General features: G+C 37.3%; 1 protein-coding gene and 1 non-coding gene across 2 annotated transcripts; one reads left to right on the forward strand and one right to left on the reverse strand.

Moving 5' to 3' along the window:
• Positions 1–17,228: 17,228 nt before the first annotated feature.
• Positions 17,229–17,335, reverse strand: LOC135149788 (small nucleolar RNA R71). Its single transcript, XR_010288003.1, has one exon. It is a non-coding gene; the product is annotated as a small nucleolar RNA R71 (small nucleolar RNA).
• Positions 17,334–19,860, forward strand: LOC135149505 (uncharacterized). Its single transcript, XM_064085233.1, has 3 exons — positions 17,334–18,113; positions 18,994–19,474; positions 19,670–19,860. Exons 1-3 carry the CDS (start codon positions 17,334–17,336, stop codon positions 19,858–19,860), a joined length of 1,452 nt encoding a protein of 483 aa, XP_063941303.1.
• The last annotated feature ends 4,547 nt before the right edge of the window (positions 19,861–24,407 follow it).

Consider the following 24,407-nt stretch of genomic DNA (forward strand, 5'->3'; position numbering starts at 1 on the left):
TCATCTACATAAATTTGAACAAAAATAAAAGCACCATTTACATTTCTGTAAAATAGTGTTTTATCCACAGTTCCCTCTAGAAAAATAATTATCTAATAAGAATTGAGATAAAGTGTCATACCAGGCCCTTGGTGCTTGCTTTAAACCATAAAGTGCTTTCAATAAAAAGTAAACATACTCTGGAAATTCTGGATCTTCAAAACCAGGAGGCTGACTTACATACACCTCCTCTTCCAGTTCACCATTTTGAAAAGCACTTTTGACATCCATTTGATAAACTTTAAAGTTTGCATGAGCAGCATAGGCTAAGAAGATTCTTATGGCTTCCAATCTTGCAACTGGTGCAAATGTCTCATCAAAATCAATTCCCTCATATTGAGAGTATCCTTTAGCCACAAGCCTTGCTTTGTTTCTGGTGACAACTCCATTTTCATCCATTTTGTTTCTGAATACCCACTTTGTGCCTACAATTGTTCTATTCTTAGGCTTGGGTACCAGCTTCCATACTTTGTTTCTCTCAAATTGATTTAATTCTTTTTGCATAACAAGAACCCAATCAGCATCTTTGAGAGCATCTTCTATTGCTTTAGGCTCATCCTGTGAAAGAAATGCACTGTAAAAACACTCATCTTGAGTAGCTCTTCTAGTTTGTACAGATGCATTTGCATCTCCAATTATTAATTCAAAAGGATGATCCCTTGTCCACTTTCTCTGAGGTGGAAGTGATTGTCTTGATGATGTAGCTTCATTGTTATAGTTCAGATTTTCATGTTGAAAAGCTCCCCCTAAATTTGACATCTCATTATTTCTGGATTGATTGAAATTTTGAGACATTCTTTCAACTGATGATTCTTGAGGAGTTTCAACTGATGCTTCCAAAGTAGTTTCAACTGATGCTTCAGTTGAGTTTCCAATGGCAGTTGTCTCATGTACCAAGATCTCACCAGTTGGAATATTAATTCCAGGATTAATTCCAGCATTCTGAACAGAATCATCACAATCATCATCATTGTCATATGGATCACCTTCACCTTCATTCTCAAATCTGAGATTGTCATGAAATCCTTCATCTGTCAATCCTTGAATCTTTTTATCATCAAAAACTACATGAATTGATTCCATAACAATGTTGGTTCTCAGATTGTATACTCTAAATGATTTTCCATTAGAATATCCAACAAAGATAGCTTCATCTGCTTTGGCTTCAAATTTTCCAAGATTTTCACCTTGATTCCTTAGAACATAGCACTTGCATCCAAATACATGAAGAAAGCTGATTGTTGGCTTCTTTCCCTTGAAGAGTTGAAAAGGAGTTAGATTGTGAGGTTTGGTGATTAGAGAAATGTTCTGAGTAAAGCAAGCAGTGTTCATAGCTTCAGCCCAAAAGTAGGTTGGAAGTTGTGCTTCATTAATCATGGTTCTTGCAGCCTCAATGAGAGTTCTGTTTTTCCTTTCTACCTCTCCATTTTGTTGTAGAGTTCTTGGTGCAGAGAACTCATGAATAATTCCCTTGTCTTCACAAAATTCTTTCATCACAGAATTCTTGAATTCTGTCCCATTATCACTTCTTATTCTTTCAACTTTGACATCTGGATTGTTGTTTAATGTCTTGATATGATTGATAATGATTTTCCCAGCTTCATCCTTAGAATGCAGGAAGAAAGTCCAAGTAAATTTTGAAAAATCATCAACAATCACTAGACAGTATTTCTTCTTTGAAATGGACATTATATTGACTGGTCCAAACAAATCCATTGATAAGTGGATTTTATATCCACTTGCAATGCCTTCGTTTCGACTTAAATTGATGATTTGGCCTCAAGTATGTGGTGTTTTTTATGTGTTTCTTGTGGTGTTGTGTAGGTTTTCTAGAAGGAGGATAAAGGGTGGATTGAAGGCTAAAAGGTGAAAGAAACGACGTAGGGATCGAGCGAGCAAGGAAGGAGAAAAGGGAAAGGAGGTTCCAAAAGAATTCGGGCCTGCCCAAATGGGGTCTCCACTCCACTGATGGGGTATCCACCCCATTTCAACAAGAAAGTGGTCTACTCTGACAGTGTCTCCACCCCACTGATGGGGTCTCCACCCCACTGACGGGGTCTCCACCCCACTCTGATGGGAGAAAAAGGCCAAATTGCCTATTCTTGACCCGTTTGAAGGCCCGATCGCTGGGGGACTTAAAGGAAAGCTCAAGGGAGAAGTAAAATAACCTAGAAACATTCAGAGAGCACGTGACGGCTACGAAGAAGATCTAGTTTCATAATTTCATCTTTGTAATTCTTCGAAGTAGGCATAATTATGGATGCTCGATGGATTTGTTTCATAACTCTTACTCTAGCACTTTCGTATTTGTTTTAGACATCTAGTATAATGTTTAAATTCGAACCCATGATGATGAGTAATTCGATTATGAACTAATTGTTGTCATGGGGTTTTAGTGGATTTATCGATGGATTTCAGTAATTAAATTATCTTATTCATATGTGATGGTTTGATTTCCTCGTATTGGTTGTGCTTATTCATCTTGGATGCGTAGCTAACATGTTAGATTGTTTGTTAATCTTTATTGAAGCGACAGTGGATAAATAGATTTAGAACTTGCCATGCGCGCATAGGTTTTGTGTTCGAAAACATGACTTGTGATGTGATTTTACCCATCTTGCATCGCCCTATGTAATCTTGATAGATAACTTGTTCTTCAACAGTTATGTTTTCAAATTCTATAGACATATAGGGTCCAAGCATAATTGGTGTCTGTTTACTTTCTATCTTAATTGTGGATGTGTAACAGTATGGTGCCCGTATAACGACAGTTAGCGTGTATCAGTCTCGTGTTATCTGATTAGTTATCAACCATTACAATCGAATAAAGGCATAATTATGAATGAAGTTATTAATGAAGCTAGAACCCCATGTTTTATTCTCATAAGTAATCCAGTTTAATCACTTAGTTATAATTCGACTTTAATTAGTTAATTTAGATAAACCAACCAAATTGTTATTTTTCCGAGCATTGAATAACAACCATACATTGGTGCATAAGTGCATATTCTTGAATACACTAGTCTCTGTGGGAACGAACTGAATTGAATTTCTATACTACTTGTGACCACGTACGCTTGCGTGATTTTGTGCGAACAAGTTTTTGGCGCCACTGATGGGGATTCTGTAACATCTGGGATTATCCGTGTAATTATTTGAATGATTAATGAATATTATATGAATTTTATATGAATTTCTGTGAATTAATTGGTTCCTGTTCTATTAATTTAGTTAAGTATTTTTGATTAAATTTGAGGAATATCAATTTTTATATGTTCAGTACAAAATATAGTTTATTTAGATATGTTCATATCGATTTATGTATTGTCTGATGATTTTATATTTGATTTATGGATTTAATTATGTATATTTTAATTAATCACTAATTATTTTGATTTTCCGAAAACCGTCAACCTGTAACGGTACCGAGATTTTACTTCCCGAAAATTTCAACAAAATTCACCTTTAGCTTAATTTGACCATTCCGGACACTTTTCATGTTTTGACTTTTTCGATCCGGAGTACGGTTTGTTCCGGAGCCGGTCCGGCGGAATCTTTCGGTATTCGATAATTATCCGGTTGTATCGATAAACGTGAAACTAGATATTTTATACTTATCCTTATCTTGTCATAATGACGGTGGGACCCGCGTACTAATGACGGATTAAAAAGCCCCGTTTTGATAGTTATCTCAAAAACCGGTACCGATTGGACCCGTTCTATTAGTATAAAGCTATTAAACATTGTATTTTCATGCCATATATGATCCAAAGGGGTACTAATTATTTATAAGTATAAATATCCTTAACCGTACTTTATTTCATTACGAAAATCATAAAACCAGTTAAAACCGAGAAATTCCCGAGAGAGTTCTTCGTGTTCTTGAGATTCAAACGAGGATTTGGACGCGTTATCGGACTCGGATTTTGGCGTTCAAGGACTCAAATTGAAGGTTTTAACAAGTAGAATCATAATCTAGCATCAAAATCAGTGCAGCAACATCAGGTGGGTTTGGATTTTGAGTTTTAAATTCGAAGTAAATAATCTCAAATTAGGGATTTTTGATTTTGAAGTTGTTTGTGTGATTTGATGATTGTATGTTGTAGATAATCTTCTCCTGATCATTTTGGTATATCATATGCTTGACTTGGAGTTCAATAACGTGTTCAATTTGAGGTTTAATCTTCGGAATCAGGAATTAGGGTTTATGTGCGCGATGAATGTTTTCAATTGGAAATTAGGGTTATTTAATCTAGGAGGTAGAAGTGAAATTGGATGATACCATCATGTTGGTTGTGATCTCAGGAACGTGTACATAGCTTCAAATCTTAGCTGAGGTTCGTGAATCGAACGAATCGATTCAAAGAAAACTCGCCGGCGACGGCGAGTTTCTTCGATCGATTACGGTCGATTCCGGCCGTTTCTGGTGAAATCGATTGTATGGATGAGTTGGGGAGGCTTGATACTCCATATCTGCACCTTTTGGAGGCTATTGGTGGCCGGAATCGCCACCTCCGGCGAAGCCAGGGGCGGCGGCTGCAAAATTGCAGTTTGGCCCCTGGACTTTTGGAGGTGGTGAAGTTTAGACACCCAAGTTTCATTTTTGACATTTAGACCCCTGAAGTTTCCAAAGTTGCAAATCAAACCCTGTAGTTTTCAAAACTTGCAATTCAAACCCTGGATTTTTTTTAAAAGTTTTAAAAAAATGATTTTTGATTTAAATTTAATTTCGAAAATCATTTATTTTAATTTCAAAAATTGTTTTTAATTATTTATTAATTCAAAAATAAATCTGATTTAATTTATTAATTAATTTTAATTAGTAATTAATTATTATAGTTAGTCAATTAATTTAATTATTAATTGATTAATTGTTTTAATTAATTATTAATTGATTTTAATTGATTTATTAATTGGATTTAATGATTTTAAATATTTTTAAATGATTTTAAAATTCCGAAAAATAGTTTCGAGCTTTAAAATATTATTCTAAAATATGATTGAAGCTCGTTAATTGATTTCAAATGATTTCGGACTTGATTTCGAGTATCCAGAAATGGATTATTTATTTATAAAATGATTCTTTGACCGTTTTAATTCCGAAAAATGTTTAAAAATTTATAATAAATACCAGAAAAATCCGTTTGACTTCAAACTTCCTTTGAAAAATACATTTTATTAAATATTTTATGTGATATGTGCTATGTGCTATCTGATTGACATGTGATGTATTTACGTGATTGATATAAAATTGTGTTTGACATATCTTTTGATCCGTAAATCGGATTTGGGTGAAACGAAGGGTAGATAGAAGCTCGTTTCGAATAAAGGATGATAAGAATAGTATGAGATCATATATTGATAAAGAATTGTTGTGATTAGCAGAAGAAGCGAGACGTAGGAAGGGAAAGCAAGTGGTGATAGAGTAGTATAGCGAGCAAGCGTAGTTGAAACTTGAGATCAGCTATATAAGGCAAGTTCCCTCAGACTTTCCTTCAATTATATGTTGTATCTGTTGTGATTATTTAGTGAACTTTCTGATGAAGTCCTGTGACCTATTGAATTATCGCATGGATTATTTATCCTATTGATTCTTGAACCTTCAACCAAATTTCTTGAACTATTTTATGGATTATTTATCCTATTGATTCTTGAACCTTCAACCAGATTTCTTGAACTATATTATGGATTACTTACCTTATTGATTCTTGAACCTTTGACCGATTCTTTGATACCTGCTACGAAACTTATTTCAATTGTAAACCTTCCATCTTTAAAACTTCTAAATGATTACCATAACAACCTAATTTCATTTCAAAAATATACTCTCGATACCTCAACTAGTTATCAATCACTTTTATTTCAGACCGTAACCAGTTGAACGACCCCAAATAACATCTGTTATGACATATAACTTACAGTTGATTGATTCTTTCCATAAACTCCAGTTTCCTGATCTTAACAGTATTCATTTATACTTGGATTCTTTTTGTGAACCTAGAACCCTCCTTCATGTAAACACGAAACTTTGACGTGCTTTGCCATCCTATAAGGCAATATCTGATTCTTTGCTAAAACCATGAAGATAATTCTCATTTCTCCTTTGAGATCCATTTGAGACACTTTGAATAGTAGTTGCTTCTGCTTCAAAATTTATTTATGATATTGATGTTCTTATTTTATTGAATAATATTGTTGATCATCTTGATTGTGATAGAATTGGATAGTTTTCTAAACTTGGACCAGATGAATGGTCAGACCAGATGAGTGGTCACTTTAGGCCAATGTGTGCCTTGGATCCAATAAACGAGCATGGTGGGACCTGCTCGGGGTTAGTGTCTGACTGATCAGCAGCCTAACCTTTGGTTTTTAAAAATAAATTTAATATCCAATTCTAATCAATGTTCTAAAAACAAATCTTGGTATTGAGATTGATTCCTTGAGACACTGGTTTCCTTCAGCTTATGATTAATATTTTAAATTGATATTGTTATACTTGCTGAGCTGGTTAGCTCACTCTTGCGGTATTTTATGTTCTTTCCAATGAAGGCAGAGAAAGTTGGTAACGATGACCCTCAGGCTAGTAGTAAGGTCAGGATTCCAGGCTAGGAGATGAAGAGAGCTATCAGCAGCACCTGGCTTTTCATATATGTACTAGTTTGAATAACGAGACACAAATGGCGTGTAAGCTTGTAAGATTTAAGTTTTTATTTTGGGATTTGGGTTTGTAATAATTAAAGTTATGTTGTGGCTTGTTTTATACTTTAACCTGTTGCGATCCAAGGACAGTGAAGGGTCACTATATATATTATATCATTAATTACAGGTTTATGTTGAGATGTGGACCCCAAACTTCTGACCCGGGTTTGGAGGGCGCCACAGGTTGGTATCAGAGCGACAGGTTTTAAGTCAATGAAACAAGCCTAGATTGTTAGGTTGGGTAGAGGTTTAGGATTAGAAATGAGTGATAGGTAGATAGAACGTTGAGAGGTTGAGGAATTCGTAATAGATTTAGGGTTGATTCTGGTAGTGGATACAGATTCTTATGCGTGTTTGTTCTGTTGATTCTCAGACTATCAGGCATGTCAGGTCCCAGTACCCCGGTTCATTCTGATCATTCAGAGTCGACGGTTGAAGGACTTCCACCTCGTCCTGGAGTTGTACCTATATCTCCACCCAGGGCACTTACACCCCCACCTGTAGCTGGACCTTCACGTCCACCTGGATACCCTCGTAGTGGACAGACCCCTATTGCACCTATACCACTTAGGGCTATACCCCCGCCCGCTCCTGTGATGTCCCCACCTGCTCCCCTTATACGACCTCCTATCCGTGGACCTCCACCAGAGCATGAGTCTTCTGGATTCTCAGGTGTCGGACCCTCTTATCCGTGTTCCCCACTTTCGGTACCCTATCACTACTATCAGGCACTCTTGATGGAGAGAGAGGGGTTGTTGGGCCAAATTGGAGAGTTGACACAGGCGATGCAGAATTTAGATCCTAACAGGGGAGAGCGACAGTTGAGAGAGAATATCTTTGTCTTCCGGAGGATTGCAGCAGCGAGACTACATGGAGCCACTTCGGAGTTTGGTACCCCTGGGGATATTATAGATTGGGCTCGTTGGGTCTTGGAGCAGCTGGAGGTTATCGGAGGGCCAGACTTTCCATAGGTCTGGAGTATATCATGTGTTGGAGATGGTTAGTATGGTAGTGAGTAGTGTGTATGATGCAGCATAGTGAGTAGTATGGATCAGGTCAGCAGATTTTGTCATGTATATAGACTAGCGGAGCTGACTAGATGATATGTATGTTGTTGTGGTTGTCGGCAGATTTTGACATGTATATATAGACTAGCCGAGCGGACTAGAGGATAGCCTTGCTGTTGCTGTTGTTGTACTTTACTTTTGATAAAGCGCTTGACGCTTGTATCTCCAGCACTGACCTATATATATCAGCATCTTTTACTTTACAGTCTTGTCCTTTACTTTATCGCACTTGCTTTACTTTACTTTACTTTCAGTACCGATCATAAACTCATGTGATAATATTGCAACCTTTCTTTTATTGCTTTACATTCTGTAAAGAAGCATGCAATTTATTTAGTTAAATAATCTCAAAAATGTTTTCAAAAATGTATAATTCTGTTTTCTTAAAAACCTTCTATAAAAGAGAATTTGATTTAAAACGACTAAGTAAATTGTTTCTTCTTTACAGAATGCCTCCAACAAGACATACTCGTGCCAACAGTGATCCTGAAGGCACCAACAGCATCAATGATAACAATGATAACCAGAATGTCAACATAGGCCCAGTAGATCCTGCTGTGGCCCAACTAATTCAAATTTTGGCTCAACAAACTGCTCATCTTACCCGACAACAGCAACATCAAGAGAATCCTAGGGTAACTTTTAAAACTTTTCAGGCAGTTAATCCTCCAGAGTTTAAGGGCTCAGCAGATCCTGTTGCAGCCCAAACATGGTTAAAAGAAATGGAAAAGTGTTTTGAATTAGTTCCAGCAAGTGAGGACCAGAAAACAAAGTTTGCTAGTCATTACTTAAAGAATGAAGCAACGTATTGGTGGGAATCAGTGAAGAATATGGAAGGTACAGTTGAGATGACTTGGGAGAGGTTTAAGGAATTGTTTTTAGAGAAGTATTTTCCTAGGTTTCTTCAGGATCAAATGGAGTTGAACTTTTTAGAGCTGAAACAAGGGAATCTGTCTGTGGTGGAATATGAGAATAAGTTTGCGGAATTGGCTAGGTTTGTGCCAACTTATGTAGAGACAGATAGGCAGAAAGCAAAAAGATTCCAACAAGGTCTGAAGCCTTGGATTAGAAGCAAGTTAGCTATTTTGCAATTAGAGACTTATGCGGCAGTGGTTGAGAAGGCAATGATTGCGGAGGCTGAGAATGAGTTGTTTCAGAAGTCTAAGGAGGATAAGAAGAGAAAGCCAGACAATAGAGGAGGATCATCTCATCAAGGGAGGTTTCAGAAGAAAGGGAAGTTTCAAGCAGGAGGAAATCCTAATTTTAAGAAGATAGGCAGTGGTGGACAAGGAGGACGTTTTCTTACGGGAAGTCAGGCCAATCAACAAAAACCTTCAATGCCAGAATGTCAAACGTGTGGCAAGAGACATGGAGGAGTATGTAACAAACTGAATGTGGTATGTTTTAAATGCAACCAGAAAGGACACTACTCTAGAGAATGTCAGAACCAGCCAGCGATAAAGGATCAGACCAATAGAGGCTCAACAAGTAAGATTCCAGCCATAGGATATACATGTTTTAAATGTGGAAAGCCAGGACATATGGCTAAGGACTGCAAGACACCAGCCCCTGTTAGCAATGCACTTAGAATCATGGGAACTGTTCCAGAAGTGAATGAACCTCCTAGGGCAAGAGTTTTTGATATGTCAGTGAAGGATGCTATTCAGGATGCCGACGTGGTGACAGGTACGCTTAATGTAAATCCTATAAATGCCAAGGTGTTAATTGATTCCGGAGCCACTAGATCATTTTTTTTCTCAAGCTTTTGTTGATAAGTTGAATTGTCCGGTTGAATTGTTGAATGAGGTTATGAATGTAGAACTAGCTAATCAGGATCGTATTTCTGTTAACCGAGTTTGCCCTGATTGTGAAATTGAGATTTTAGGAAATAAGTTTTGTGCCGACTTGATACCTTTCAAGTTGGGGGAGTTTGATGTAATCCTAGGGATGGATTGGTTGTCTAAACATAGTGCGCAGATAGATTGTAAAAATAAGAAAGTAAGACTAATGACACCAGCAGACGAGGTAATAACTTTTAGAGGACAAAAGCAAGTAAAGAAGTTCTTAACCATGATCCAAGCCAAGAGAATGTTACGACAAGGATGTGAAGCCTATATTGCTTATGTGATTGATAAAAGTCAAGAACCAGTAAAACTTGAAAATATTCCTGTAGTGAATGAATTTCCAGACGTGTTTCCGGATGAATTACCAGGACTTCCTCCAGATAGAGAGATAGAATTTGCAATTGATTTAGCACCTGGAACGGAGCCGATATCCAAAGCCCCGTATAGGATGGCACCCGTAGAGATGAAAGAGTTGGCAAAACAATTACAAGAGTTATTGGAAAAGGGAGTGATCAGACCAAGTGTATCCCCATGGGGAGCACCAGTGTTGTTTGTGAAGAAGAAAGATGGAAGTATGAGGTTATGCATAGATTACAGAGAGCTTAATAAGCTTACTATCAAGAATAGATATCCTTTACCCCGTATTGACGACTTGTTTGACCAGTTGAAAGGAGCAGAATATTTTTCTAAGATTGACCTTAGGTCAGGATACCATCAGCTCAAAATCAAATCTGAGGACATACCTAAGACAGCTTTTAGAACAAGGTACGGTCATTATGAATTTTTAGTGATGGCTTTTGGATTAACGAATGCACCAGCAGCTTTTATGGATTTAATGAATAGAGTCTTTAAGAAGTATTTGGACAAGTTTGTGATTGTTTTTATAGATGATATTCTGATATATTCTAAGACAGCTGAGGAGCATGCGGAACATTTAAGAACAGCCTTAGAGATACTAAGAAAGGAGAAGTTGTATGCAAAGTTTTCTAAATGTGAATTTTGGTTACAAGAAGTTCAATTTCTAGGACACATAGTGAGTTGTGATGGAATCAAGGTAGATCCAGCAAAGATTGAAGCTATAATGAATTGGGAAAGACCAAAGACCCCCACAGAGATCAGAAGTTTCTTGGGGTTAGCAGGTTATTATAGAAGGTTTGTGCAGGATTTCTCAAGAATTGCAACCCCACTGACCAAGTTAACTAGAAAGAATGAGAAGTTCATATGGAATGAGAAGTGTGAGGAAAGTTTTCAGGAGTTAAAGAAAAGATTAGTGTCAGCACCAGTATTGTCCCTTCCAGATGATCAAGGGAATTTTGTGATTTATAGTGATGCCTCTTATAAAGGATTAGGATGTGTATTGATGCAGCATGATAAAGTTATTGCGTATGCGTCGAGACAACTTAAACCTCATGAACAGAAGTACCCCACTCACGACCTGGAGTTAGCAGCTATTGTATTTGCATTAAAAATATGGAGACACTATCTGTACGGAGAAAAATGTGAGATTTATACAGATCATAAAAGTTTAAAGTACATCTTTACCCAGAAAGAGCTTAACATGAGACAAAGGAGATGGCTAGAGTTGATTAAGGATTATGATTGTACGATTAATTATCATCCAGGAAAAGCCAATGTTGTAGCGGATGCTTTAAGTAGAAAGGAAAGGTTAAACGTATTGACTGTGCCAGAGGAATTATATAAGGAGTTTCAAAAATTGGAAATTGAGGTAAGAATTCATGAACCATCAAAGATAGCGATGTATACCATGACCTTCCAACCAGAGCTATTAGAAAAGATTAAGAAGTGTCAAGAAGAAGTAATGGATCAGGATGTAAACAAGTTAGTAGGAGAAGAGTTATGTACACAGAAAGATGATCAAGGGATTCTTAGATTTTCTTCCAGGATATGGATTCCACCGGTAACAGAGTTAAAGAATGATATTTTGCAGGAAGCACACAATTCTAAGTATTCAATTCATCCAGGCAGTACTAAGATGTATAGAGATTTAAAGGAGAACTATTGGTGGCCAGATATGAAAAGAGAGATTGCAGAATGGGTGAGTAAATGCTATACGTGCCAAAGAGTAAAAGCAGAACACCAAAGACCAAGTGGATTATTGCAACCTTTAGAGATTCCAGAGTGGAAGTGGGAACATATTGCTATGGATTTTATTGTAGGATTACCAAGGACTAAAGCAAACCATGATGCCATTTGGGTTATAGTGGATAGACTAACCAAGTCAGCGCATTTTCTTCCGATTAATGAGAGATTCTCTTTGGATAAACTAGTTCATATGTATTTGAAAGAGATTGTAGTTCGTCATGGAGTCCCCGTATCCATTGTATCAGATAGAGATCCACGATTCAATTCGAGATTTTGGAAAAGTTTTCAAGAATGTTTGGGCACCAAATTGAATATGAGTACGGCATATCATCCACAAACTGACGGCCAAAGTGAGAGAACTATTCAGACGATCGAGGACATGTTACGTGTTTGCACAATCGATTTCAAAGGCAGTTGGGACGAACATCTACCTTTAGTGGAGTTTGCATACAATAATAGTTATCACGCAAGTATTGGGATGCCTCCTTATGAAGCTCTTTACGGACGCAAATGTCGATCACCAGTATATTGGGATGAAGTCGGAGAACGCAAGGTATTGGGACCGGAATTAATACAACAAACAAAGGAAGTCGTTGAAATTATTCAGAAACGACTAATTGCAGCACAGAGTCGTCAACGAAATTATGCAGATCAATTCCGGAAGGACGTAGAATTTGAAGACGGAGAAGCAGTGTTACTGAAGGTGTCACCATGGAAAGGACTATCCAGATTCGGAAAGAAAGGCAAGCTAAGTCCCCGATACGTAGGGCCATTTGAAATCTTGAGACGTGTAGGCAAAGTAGCGTACGAATTGGCGTTACCCCCGCACATGGAGCACATCCATAACGTCTTTCATGTATCGATGCTTAAGAAGTATAATCCAGATTCGAAACATGTGATAGAGTATGAGCCGATAGTTATCGAGGCAGATTTATCATATGTAGAAAGGCCAATGGAAATCTTGGATAGGAGAGAGAAGGTGTTAAGAAACAAGGTAGTTAACTTAGTAAGGGTACTGTGGAGAAACCCGAAGGTTGAAGAGTCAACCTGGGAATTAGAAAGTGATATGCGTGAAAAGTACCCTCATTTGTTTACCTAAGCGATTCTGAGGACAGAATCCTTTTAAGGGGGGAAGGATGTAACATCTGGGATTATCCGTGTAATTATTTGAATGATTAATGAATATTATATGAATTTTATATGAATTTCTGTGAATTAATTGGTTCCTGTTCTATTAATTTAGTTAAGTATTTTTGATTAAATTTGAGGAATATCAATTTTTATATGTTCAGTACAAAATATAGTTTATTTAGATATGTTCATATCGATTTATGTATTGTCTGATGATTTTATATTTGATTTATGGATTTAATTATGTATATTTTAATTAATCACTAATTATTTTGATTTTCCGAAAACCGTCAACCTGTAACGGTACCGAGATTTTACTTCCCGAAAATTTCAACAAAATTCACCTTTAGCTTAATTTGACCATTCCGGACACTTTTCATGTTTTGACTTTTTCGATCCGGAGTACGGTTTGTTCCGGAGCCGGTCCGGCGGAATCTTTCGGTATTCGATAATTATCCGGTTGTATCGATAAACGTGAAACTAGATATTTTATACTTATCCTTATCTTGTCATAATGACGGTGGGACCCGCGTACTAATGACGGATTAAAAAGCCCCGTTTTGATAGTTATCTCAAAACCGGTACCGATTGGACCCGTTCTATTAGTATAAAGCTATTAAACATTGTATTTTCATGCCATATATGATCCAAAGGGGTACTAATTATTTATAAGTATAAATATCCTTAACCGTACTTTATTTCATTACGAAAATCATAAAACCAGTTAAAACCGAGAAATTCCCGAGAGAGTTCTTCGTGTTCTTGAGATTCAAACGAGGATTTGGACGCGTTATCGGACTCGGATTTTGGCGTTCAAGGACTCAAATTGAAGGTTTTAACAAGTAGAATCATAATCTAGCATCAAAATCAGTGCAGCAACATCAGGTGGGTTTGGATTTTGAGTTTTAAATTCGAAGTAAATAATCTCAAATTAGGGATTTTTGATTTTGAAGTTGTTTGTGTGATTTGATGATTGTATGTTGTAGATAATCTTCTCCTGATCATTTTGGTATATCATATGCTTGACTTGGAGTTCAATAACGTGTTCAATTTGAGGTTTAATCTTCGGAATCAGGAATTAGGGTTTATGTGCGCGATGAATGTTTTCAATTGGAAATTAGGGTTATTTAATCTAGGAGGTAGAAGTGAAATTGGATGATACCATCATGTTGGTTGTGATCTCAGGAACGTGTACATAGCTTCAAATCTTAGCTGAGGTTCGTGAATCGAACGAATCGATTCAAAGAAAACTCGCCGGCGACGGCGAGTTTCTTCGATCGATTACGGTCGATTCCGGCCGTTTCTGGTGAAATCGATTGTATGGATGAGTTGGGGAGGCTTGATACTCCATATCTGCACCTTTTGGAGGCTATTGGTGGCCGGAATCGCCACCTCCGGCGAAGCCAGGGGCGGCGGCTGCAAAATTGCAGTTTGGCCCCTGGACTTTTGGAGGTGGTGAAGTTTAGACACCCAAGTTTCATTTTTGACATTTAGACCCCTGAAGTTTCCAAAGTTGCAAATCAAACCCTGTAGTTTTCAAAACTTGCAATTCAAACCCTGGATTTTTTTTAAAAGTTTTAAAAAAATGATTTTTGATTTAAATTTAATTTCGAAAATCATTTATTTTAATTTCAAAAATTGTTTTTAATTATTTATTAATTCAAAAATAAATCTGATTTAATTTATTAATTAATTTTAATTAGTAATTAATTATTATAGTTAGTCAATTAATTTAATTATTAATTGATTAATTGTTTTAATTAATTATTAATTGATTTTAATTGATTTATTAATTGGATTTAATGATTTTAAATATTTTTAAATGATTTTAAAATTCCGAAAAATAGTTTCGAGCTTTAAAATATTATTCTAAAATATGATTGAAGCTCGTTAATTGATTTCAAATGATTTCGGACTTGATTTCGAGTATCCAGAAATGGATTATTTATTTATAAAATGATTCTTTGACCGTTTTAATTCCGAAAAATGTTTAAAAATTTATAATAAATACCATAAAAATCCGTTTGACTTCAAACTTCCTTTGAAAAATACATTTTATTAAATATTTTATGTGATATGTGCTATGTGCTATCTGATTGACATGTGATGTATTTACGTGATTGATATAAAATTGTGTTTGACATATCTTTTGATCCGTAAATCGGATTTGGGTGAAACGAAGGGTAGATAGAAGCTCGTTTCGAATAAAGGATGATAAGAATAGTATGAGATCATATATTGATAAAGAATTGTTGTGATTAGCAGAAGAAGCGAGACGTAGGAAGGGAAAGCAAGTGGTGATAGAGTAGTATAGCGAGCAAGCGTAGTTGAAACTTGAGATCAGCTATATAAGGCAAGTTCCCTCAGACTTTCCTTCAATTATATGTTGTATCTGTTGTGATTATTTAGTGAACTTTCTGATGAAGTCCTGTGACCTATTGAATTATCGCATGGATTATTTATCCTATTGATTCTTGAACCTTCAACCAAATTTCTTGAACTATTTTATGGATTATTTATCCTATTGATTCTTGAACCTTCAACCAGATTTCTTGAACTATATTATGGATTACTTACCTTATTGATTCTTGAACCTTTGACCGATTCTTTGATACCTGCTACGAAACTTATTTCAATTGTAAACCTTCCATCTTTAAAACTTCTAAATGATTACCATAACAACCTAATTTCATTTCAAAAATATACTCTCGATACCTCAACCAGTTATCAATCACTTTTATTTCAGACCGTAACCAGTTGAACGACCCCAAATAACATCTGTTATGACATATAACTTACAGTTGATTGATTCTTTCCATAAACTCCAGTTTCCTGATCTTAACAGTATTCATTTATACTTGGATTCTTTTTGTGAACCTAGAACCCTCCTTCATGTAAACACGAAACTTTGACGTGCTTTGCCATCCTATAAGGCAATATCTGATTCTTTGCTAAAACCATGAAGATAATTCTCATTTCTCCTTTGAGATCCATTTGAGACACTTTGAATAGTAGTTGCTTCTGCTTCAAAATTTATTTATGATATTGATGTTCTTATTTTATTGAATAATATTGTTGATCATCTTGATTGTGATAGAATTGGATAGTTTTCTAAACTTGGACCAGATGAATGGTCAGACCAGATGAGTGGTCACTTTAGGCCAATGTGTGCCTTGGATCCAATAAACGAGCATGGTGGGACCTGCTCGGGGTTAGTGTCTGACTGATCAGCAGCCTAACCTTTGGTTTTTAAAAATAAATTTAATATCCAATTCTAATCAATGTTCTAAAAACAAATCTTGGTATTGAGATTGATTCCTTGAGACACTGGTTTCCTTCAGCTTATGATTAATATTTTAAATTGATATTGTTATACTTGCTGAGCTGGTTAGCTCACTCTTGCGGTATTTTATGTTCTTTCCAGTGAAGGCAGAGAAAGTTGGTAACGATGACCCTCAGGCTAGTAGTAAGGTCAGGATTCCAGGCTAGGAGATGAAGAGAGCTATCAGCAGCACCTGGCTTTTCATATATGTACTAGTTTGAATAACGAGACACAAATGGCGTGTAAGCTTGTAAGATTTAAGTTTTTATTTTGGGATTTGGGTTTGTAATAATTAAAGTTATGTTGTGGCTTGTTTTATACTTTAACCTGTTGCGATCCAAGGACAGTGAAGGGTCACTATATATATTATATCATTAATTACAGGTTTATGTTGAGATGTGGACCCCAAACTTCTGACCCGGGTTTGGAGGGCGCCACAGATTCGGTGTTATATTTCAGTTTATGTGTTGTTATCAGTGGTCGTTAAAGTTCAGTGAGTTGGATTGTTTTCTCACTTTTATTTCGTTTGTGTGTGTTTCAGGTACTTGAGTGACGTGTATGCGAACACGTTCTCAGGCCCGTAAAGAAGCATTGGCAAAAGCAAAAACGATAGTGAACACTACAATGGGGGATCGACCACCAGTTGAGAATGATACTAAGGCTCTTAAGGCTTTCTCTGAGCCTAAAATCAATGATATTCAGTCGAGCATTGTCAGGCCAGCGATCGAGGCCAACACTTTTGAGATCAAACCGAGCACTATTCAGATGGTACAGAATTTAGTGCAGTTTGGGGGTTCTCCGACAGAGGATCCTAATATGCATATTCGGGATTTCATTGAGATCTGCGACACTTTGAAAGTTCAATGGTGTTACTGACGAGGCCATCAAATTGAGGCTGTTCCCATTTCTCTGAGGGATAAAGCTAAGGGATGGTTGCATTCTCTTCCTGCAGGATCTATTACGACATGGGAGGATCTGGCTCAGAAATTTCTTACTAAGATCTTCCCTATGGCCAAAACAGCTGCAATCAAGAATGATATCACTCAATTCTCTCAGCTGTCTGGTTAAACTTTATGTGAAGCGTGGGAACGCTACAAGGAGATGTTTTGAAGGTGCCCACATCATGGGATGCCTGATTGGATGGTTATTAATTACTTCTATAATGGCTTGGGACCTCAATTGAGGCCAATGCTCGATGCAGCATCAGGTGGATTCCTATGGGCTAAGAGCTATAATGAGGCTTATGAGTTGATCGAGATGATGGCTGCGAATGAATATCAGAATCCGACTCAGCGTCTTCATCAGCGCAAAGCAGCAGGAATTCTAGATGTTGATGCTACTACAGCTTTGACTGCTCAGCTTAAGGCTCTTATTATGAAGGTGGATTCTTTGGCAAATCTGGGAAATCAGCAGCCACCTTCAGTTTGCGAGCTTTGTTCTGGTGCACATTCTTCTGATCAGTGTGCTATATGTAGTGAATCCGCTCAGTTTGTGAGCAACTTCCAGAGGTCTCAACAGCCAGCTGCTTCCACTTATCATCCCAATAATCGGAATCATCCGAATTTCAACTGGAGCAATAATCAGAACTTCATGCCACAACAGCAGCAACGGTTTCAGCAACAAAGAGCTAGACCTTTCAACCCTTCTGGTTTTCAACAACAGTTTGCACCGAAGCAGCAATTCCATCCACCTGGATTCCAGCAACAAAATCATGGGGTGGCTGGACAGTCTTCCAACGAAAGATCTGAATGGGAAGAGATGAAACTAATGATTAAAAGCCAAGCTGTGTCAATCAAAACATTGGAGAACCAGATTGGGCGAATTGCTGACGCGTTGATAAATAGACCACAAGGAACTCTTCCTAGTGATACCGAGGCCGATCCGGGTAAGAAAGAGATGAAGGAACAGGTACAGGCTGTCACCTTGAGGTCCGGAAAGGTTACGGAGGAAAAAGAATCAACAACAGAGCGAAACAAGGAAGAGAGTGATCAACCGGTTGAAACACCAGTACTCTCATCCAAGTCTAATAGTGGAAAAACTGTTGTTAACGCTGACAAGAAAGAAATCAACGAGGAGGCAAGCAGAGAATCAGCTGAGAAGTCTCACCCTAAATCTGATAATGGAGTTATATGCAATTGGCACCCCTTATGTTTGGACATAATGCACATTGCACCTAATAGTTTTGGAAAATACACTTTGCAGCCCTAGACTTTTAACTCGTAGACACTTTGCACCCTTTCCGTTAAATTCTGCCGTTACTGTTAACTTTTACAGGGGCATTTTGGGAAATTTAATTATATTTAACTAAAATTAGACCTTTATTTAAATTTTCTGACCATCTAAACGATTTTTTTTGGAAAAACTTAAAGAACGAAATTTGTAGAGAATAAAAAAATCTTCTTAAAACTATAAGGTTCAAAATTTTTGTAATTCTTTTTATAATTATTCTAAAAAAAATCAAAAATTGGAAATCTTGTAAAAATGAACAATCGTTTTTAAATAATTATTTAAATTTTGAACCTTATTGTTCTAAAAAGATCTTTTTATTCTCTACAACTTTCGTTCTTTAAATTTTCCGAAAAATATCGTTTAGATGGTCAGAAAATTTAAATAAAGGTCTTATTTTAATTAAATATAATTAGATTTCCCAAAATGCCCTTGCGAAAGTTAACGGTAAGGGAAGAAATTAACGAAAAGGGTGCAAAGTGTCTACGGGTTAAAAGTCTGGGGCTGCAAAGTGTATTTTCCAAAACTATTAGGTGCAATATGCATTATGTCCAAACATAAGGGGTGCCAATTGCATATAACTCCTGATAATGGGGTCAAGCAAGTATATCCACCTCCCCCTTTTCCGAAGAGACTTCAGAAGCATAAGCTCGACAAGCAATTCGCCAAATTTCTAGAGGTTTTCAGGAAATTACAAATCAACATAACTTTTGCGGAGGCTCTAGAACAAATGCCGAGTTATGCTAAATTTATGAAAGGTATTCTATCTCTTAAGCTGAAGCTTGAGGACTTGGAGACCATTGCTCTAACGGAAGAGTGCAGTGCGGTACTGCAGCAGAAATTACCTCCGAAACTTAAGGATCCGAGGAGTTTCACAATATCGTGTACCATTGGACCATTGTCATTCGACAAGTGTTTATGTGACTTGGGAGCTAGCATTAATCTGATGCCATTATCTGTCTTTAAGAAACTTGGTTTGCCCGAGCCGAAACCTACAAACATGTACTTACAACTGGCTGTTCGGTCGATCACATACCCGAGAGGTATAGTGGAAGATGTCTTGGTTAAGGTGGATAAGCTCATCTTCCCTGCGGATTTTGTCGTCCTAGACTTTGAGGAGGATAAGAAGATTCCCATTATCTTGGGAAGGCCATTCTTAGCTACAGGCTAAACTTTGATCGATGTGCAAAAAGGAGAGCTTACAATGAGAGTTCAAAATCAGAGTGTCACTTTTAAAGTGTTCAACGCAATGAAATTTCCAAGTGACGAAGAAGAATGCTTTAAGGTGGAGCCAATAGAAGCTGCAGCTCATTCGGAAATTGACCAAAGGCTGAAAACTAACATCTTGGAAAAGGTTCTAACAGGTGAAGCTGAATTCGGAGATGATGAGGAAGCAGAGAAACGTCAGTTCTTGAATGCATCCTCATGAAAAATGAGGTTCGATGTGCCATTCGAGTCTCGTGGATTAGTAGAGTTTTAAAATTTTTAAGAGCATCTTAAACCATCTATTGAAGAAGCTCCCATACTCGAACTCAAACTACCACCGGATCTCTTAAGTGATGTGCAGTTTAGAAGTTTGTCACGGCGCATAGATGACATGCATGACATTCACCGCCGTTTTGCAAAGGATTTGACTCAGGCTCTTGGGAGTGCTTTTCGAGCCATTGGTGTTGAGGTTGATTGGCAAGTATTTGGAGCTGGCATGGTATATTCGCCACCTAATCCACCACCCGAGGAGGGTGATCCTCCCGACTTCTAGGTACGTGTCTATCCTTATTATCACCTTCAATGAGGACATTGAATATTTTTTATTTTTATTATATATATATATGTGCTTGTGTTAGGTAGTCTTAGTAGTTTCATATAGTTGCATTTGCATGAATCATGAAAGTTGTCTTCCAAGTTAATTTCCTATGATGAGTTTATGTGCATAATTTCTTGGCTAGTAGTCTTGATCATATGTGATGCCTTGTACTTGGAAACTGCTTGTGTGGAAATTGTAATCACACTTATGCTCTAGAGATAAGATTTAGACTAACTTATTTCTTGAGTCCTCGCGTTGAGTCGGGCGTAGAGTTTGGATTATTCCCTTTTTGAATTTAGAGTTCGTAAATCTTAAGTTTAGGAGAGCTAAGGGATGAATATGCCTTTCTAAAAAAAAGAAAAAAAAAGAATAAAAAGAATAAAAATTATCAAGTACTCCTTTGAGATCAATGGGTAAAATGCAATGTCAAGTGAAAGGGACGATCCATGTACTTGTGCTGGTATTAAGTGCAAATGTATTAGAATAAGCAAATTCTTGGTGACTTTTCACAACCCTCGATTACTGGAGAATTACTTGATTAAAAAAAAGGAATAAAAGAAGAATAAGCGAAGTCGAATGGAGGTCGTGACTCACTTACACTGAGAAGCGTCCTAACCTTAGACTTAGCAGAAAAAGAAAAAAAATAGAAAAAATAGGAGAGGCATATGAATTCTTTAGTGACCCTAAATTGTTGTTGACTCTTTAGTAAAGAAGTGTTTAAGCCTGATTCTGATTAACGGCTCATAGTGAGGACTCTGTTGAAGTTTGATAGTCTTGTTTTGTTTCACTAGAGAGCATGCTAGCACACACGATGCACTTCACACTTGTAGTGGAAGAGAACATGGCTAATATGTGAAAGAGATGAATGCCGAGAATGTTGCATATTCTGAGGATTCTATGTTAACACGGATGACACTTCATGATTCGAGTAGACGTAGGCATATAGTTGCATTCATGCATTGCATTTGTAGTTTGTGTGTTTGTCTATGCTTGAGGACAAGCATCGGTTGAAGTTTGGGGGTGTGATAAGTGGATTTTATATCCACTTGGAATGCCTTCGTTTCGACTTAAATTGATGATTTGGCCTCAAGTATGTGGTGTTTTTGATGTGTTTCTTGTGGTGTTGTGTAGGTTTTCTAGAAGGAGGATAAAGGGTGGGTTGAAGGCTAAAAGGTGAAGGAAACGGCGTAGGGATCGAGCGAGCAAGGATGGAGAAAAGGGAAAGGAGGTTCCAAAAGAATTCGGGCCTGCCGAAATGGGGTCTCCACTCCACTGATGGGGTCTCCACCCCATTTCAACAGGGAAGTGGTCTGCTCTGACAGGGTCTCCACCCCACTGATGGGGTCTCCACCCCACTGACGGGGTCTCCACCCCACTCTGACGGGAGAAAAAGGCCAAATTGCCTATTCTAGACCCGTTTGAAGGCCCGATCGCTGGGGGACTTAAAGGAAAGCTCAAGGAAGAAGTAAAATAACCTAGAAACATTCAGAGAGCACGTGACGGCTACGAAGAAGATCTAGTTTCATAATTTCATCTTTGTAATTCTTCGAAGTAGGCGTAATTGTGGATGCTCGGTGGATTTGTTTCATAACTCTTACTCTAGTACTTTCGTATTTGTTTTAGACATCTAGTATAATGTTTACATTCTAACCCATGATGATGAGTAGTTCGATTATGAACTAATTGTTGTCATGGGGTTTTAGCGGATTTATCGATGGATTTCAGTAATTAAATTGTCTTATCCATATGTGATGGTTTGATTTCCTCGTATTGGTTGTGCTTATTCGTCTTGGATGCGTAGCTAACATCTTAGATTGTTTGTTAATCTTTATTGAAGCGACAATGGATATATAGATTTAGAACTTGCCATGGGAGCGTAGGTTTTGTGTTCGATAACATGACTTGTGATGTTATTTTACCCATCTTGCATCGCCCTATGTAATCTTGATAGATAACTTGTTCTTCAACCGTTATGTTTTTAAATTCTATAGACATATAGGGTCTAAGCATAATTGGTGTCTGTTTACCTTCTATCTTAATTGTGGATGTGTAACAGTATGGTGCCCGTATAACGACAGTTAGCGTGTATCAGTCTCGTGTTATCTGATTAGTTATCAACCATTACAATCGAATAAAGGCATAATTATGAATGAAGTAGTTAACGAAGCTAGAACCCCATGTTTTATTCTCATAAGTAATCCAGTTTAATCACTTAGTTATAATTCGACTTTAATTAGTTAATTTAGATAAACCAACCAAATTGTTATTTGTCCGAGCATTGAATAATAGCCATACATTGGTGCATGAGTGCATATTCTTGAATACACTAGTCTCTGTGGGAACGAACTGAATTGAATTTCTATACTACTTGTGACCACGTACGCTTGCGTGATTTTGTGCGAACAAGTTTTTAGAGAAAGCTGAAGAGGTTTCACAATTGATGAAGAGATTTGCCTTTGAAAGAGCTTCTCTTTTGCTTTCCTTGCTGACAAGCTCCACACAGACCATCTTTGGAAAATTCTAGCTTTGGAATTCCTCTTACCAAATCCCTCTTGACTAACTCATTTAATATCTTGAAATTTAAATGAGACAATCTTTTGTGCCATAGCCAACTGTCATATGAGCTTGCTTTGATGAGAAAACAAGTGATTGATTCAGACTTGACAGAATTGAAGTCAGCTACATACACATTTCCTTTTCTTTGTCCAATTAGTACCACATTGTTGTCATCTCCTTTGGTGACAACACAGGCTGCAGGAGTGAAATTGATTTTGTATCCTTTGTCACAAAGTTGACTGATGCTAAGCAAATTATGCTTAAGACCAGACACCAATACAACTTCATCTATGATGACATTCTCTTTTGCTATCAAGCCATATCCCATAGTATATCCTTTGCTGTCATCTCCAAAGGTAATGCTAGGGCCAGCTTTCTCTACAAAGTTTGTGAGCAGGGAAGAATCACCAGTCATGTGCCTGGAGCATCCATTATCTAAGTACCACAAATTCTTCTTATGGTTTCCCTGACTACTGCTTCCAGTGTTTTCTTCTTGATCTGTGGAGTTGGCCATTAGAGCAAGATTGACAAACTCCTCCTCTTTATCAGAATCATCTCCAGCTGCCCAATCATCCTTTGTAATGAATGCTCTTTCTTTTTGCTTGAGAAGTTCATAATATTTCTTTTTGTAATCCATATGTTCACTGGACCTCTTCTCAGCTTTTGGCTTTCAGCATTCATTTGCAAAGTGACCTGCATTTCCACAGTTGAAGCACTTGAATTTGGATCTATCCACCATGCTTCTGTCAGGATTGGAATTGCCTTTAAATGATTTTGCAGGGTTGAAATTCTTCTTGAATTTCAGTTTGGAGAATCTTCTTGACAGGAAGGCCAAGTGCTCATCAATCCCATCACTTTCTTCACCAGAATCAGCTACATCTTTTCCTTTTCCTTTGCTTGATTCTGAGCTCTCTTCTTTGACCAACTTTTCAGTTTCTTCAACTTGAGATTTTCCCTTGTCCTTGACTGTATCATCAAGAGATGCAACTAAAGCCACAGATGAGTACCCTTTCTTTTGGCTTTTCTCTATCTCTTCATCTTGTTCCATTTTAAGCTCATAGGTCTTCAAAGTTCCATACGGTCTCTCAAGAGTGTAGTCTTTGAATTCTTAGTGTTTCTGAGAGAGACTGTCATGGGTTTCTATTCTTTGGAAGAGCTCTCAAGAATTTCAAATTTGAATCCTTAACCTGATATATTCTTCCAAAGAGTTTCAGACCATTTAACAGTTTTTGAAATCTGTTAAATGTGTCACTCAAACTTTCACCAGCCTTGAAATGGAATGACTCATATTGTTGAATCAGCAATGGCATTTTGTTTTCTCTTACTTGCTCATTCCCTTCACAGATGGTCCTGATGGTGTCCCAAACTTCTTTGGCACTTGTGCAGCTGATAACACTATCAATCATTTTTTGATCCAAACCATTAAACAGAAGGTTCATGGTCTTCTTGTCCTTGTGCACTTCTTCAGTATCTTCTTGAGAGTATTCATGGATAGGTTTTGGAATCATTTTTCCTACCATGTCTTCACCATCAGCTCCAATGCTGGTGCAGACCTTCATGGGGACATGAGGTCTCTTTTCAAGGCAGTTCACATAACTTTCATCAATAGACAACAA

The sequence above is a fragment of the Daucus carota genome, chromosome 9 (genome assembly GCF_001625215.2).
Source record: "Daucus carota subsp. sativus chromosome 9, DH1 v3.0, whole genome shotgun sequence".
In the NCBI taxonomy this organism is placed as follows: Eukaryota; Viridiplantae; Streptophyta; class Magnoliopsida; order Apiales; family Apiaceae; genus Daucus; species Daucus carota.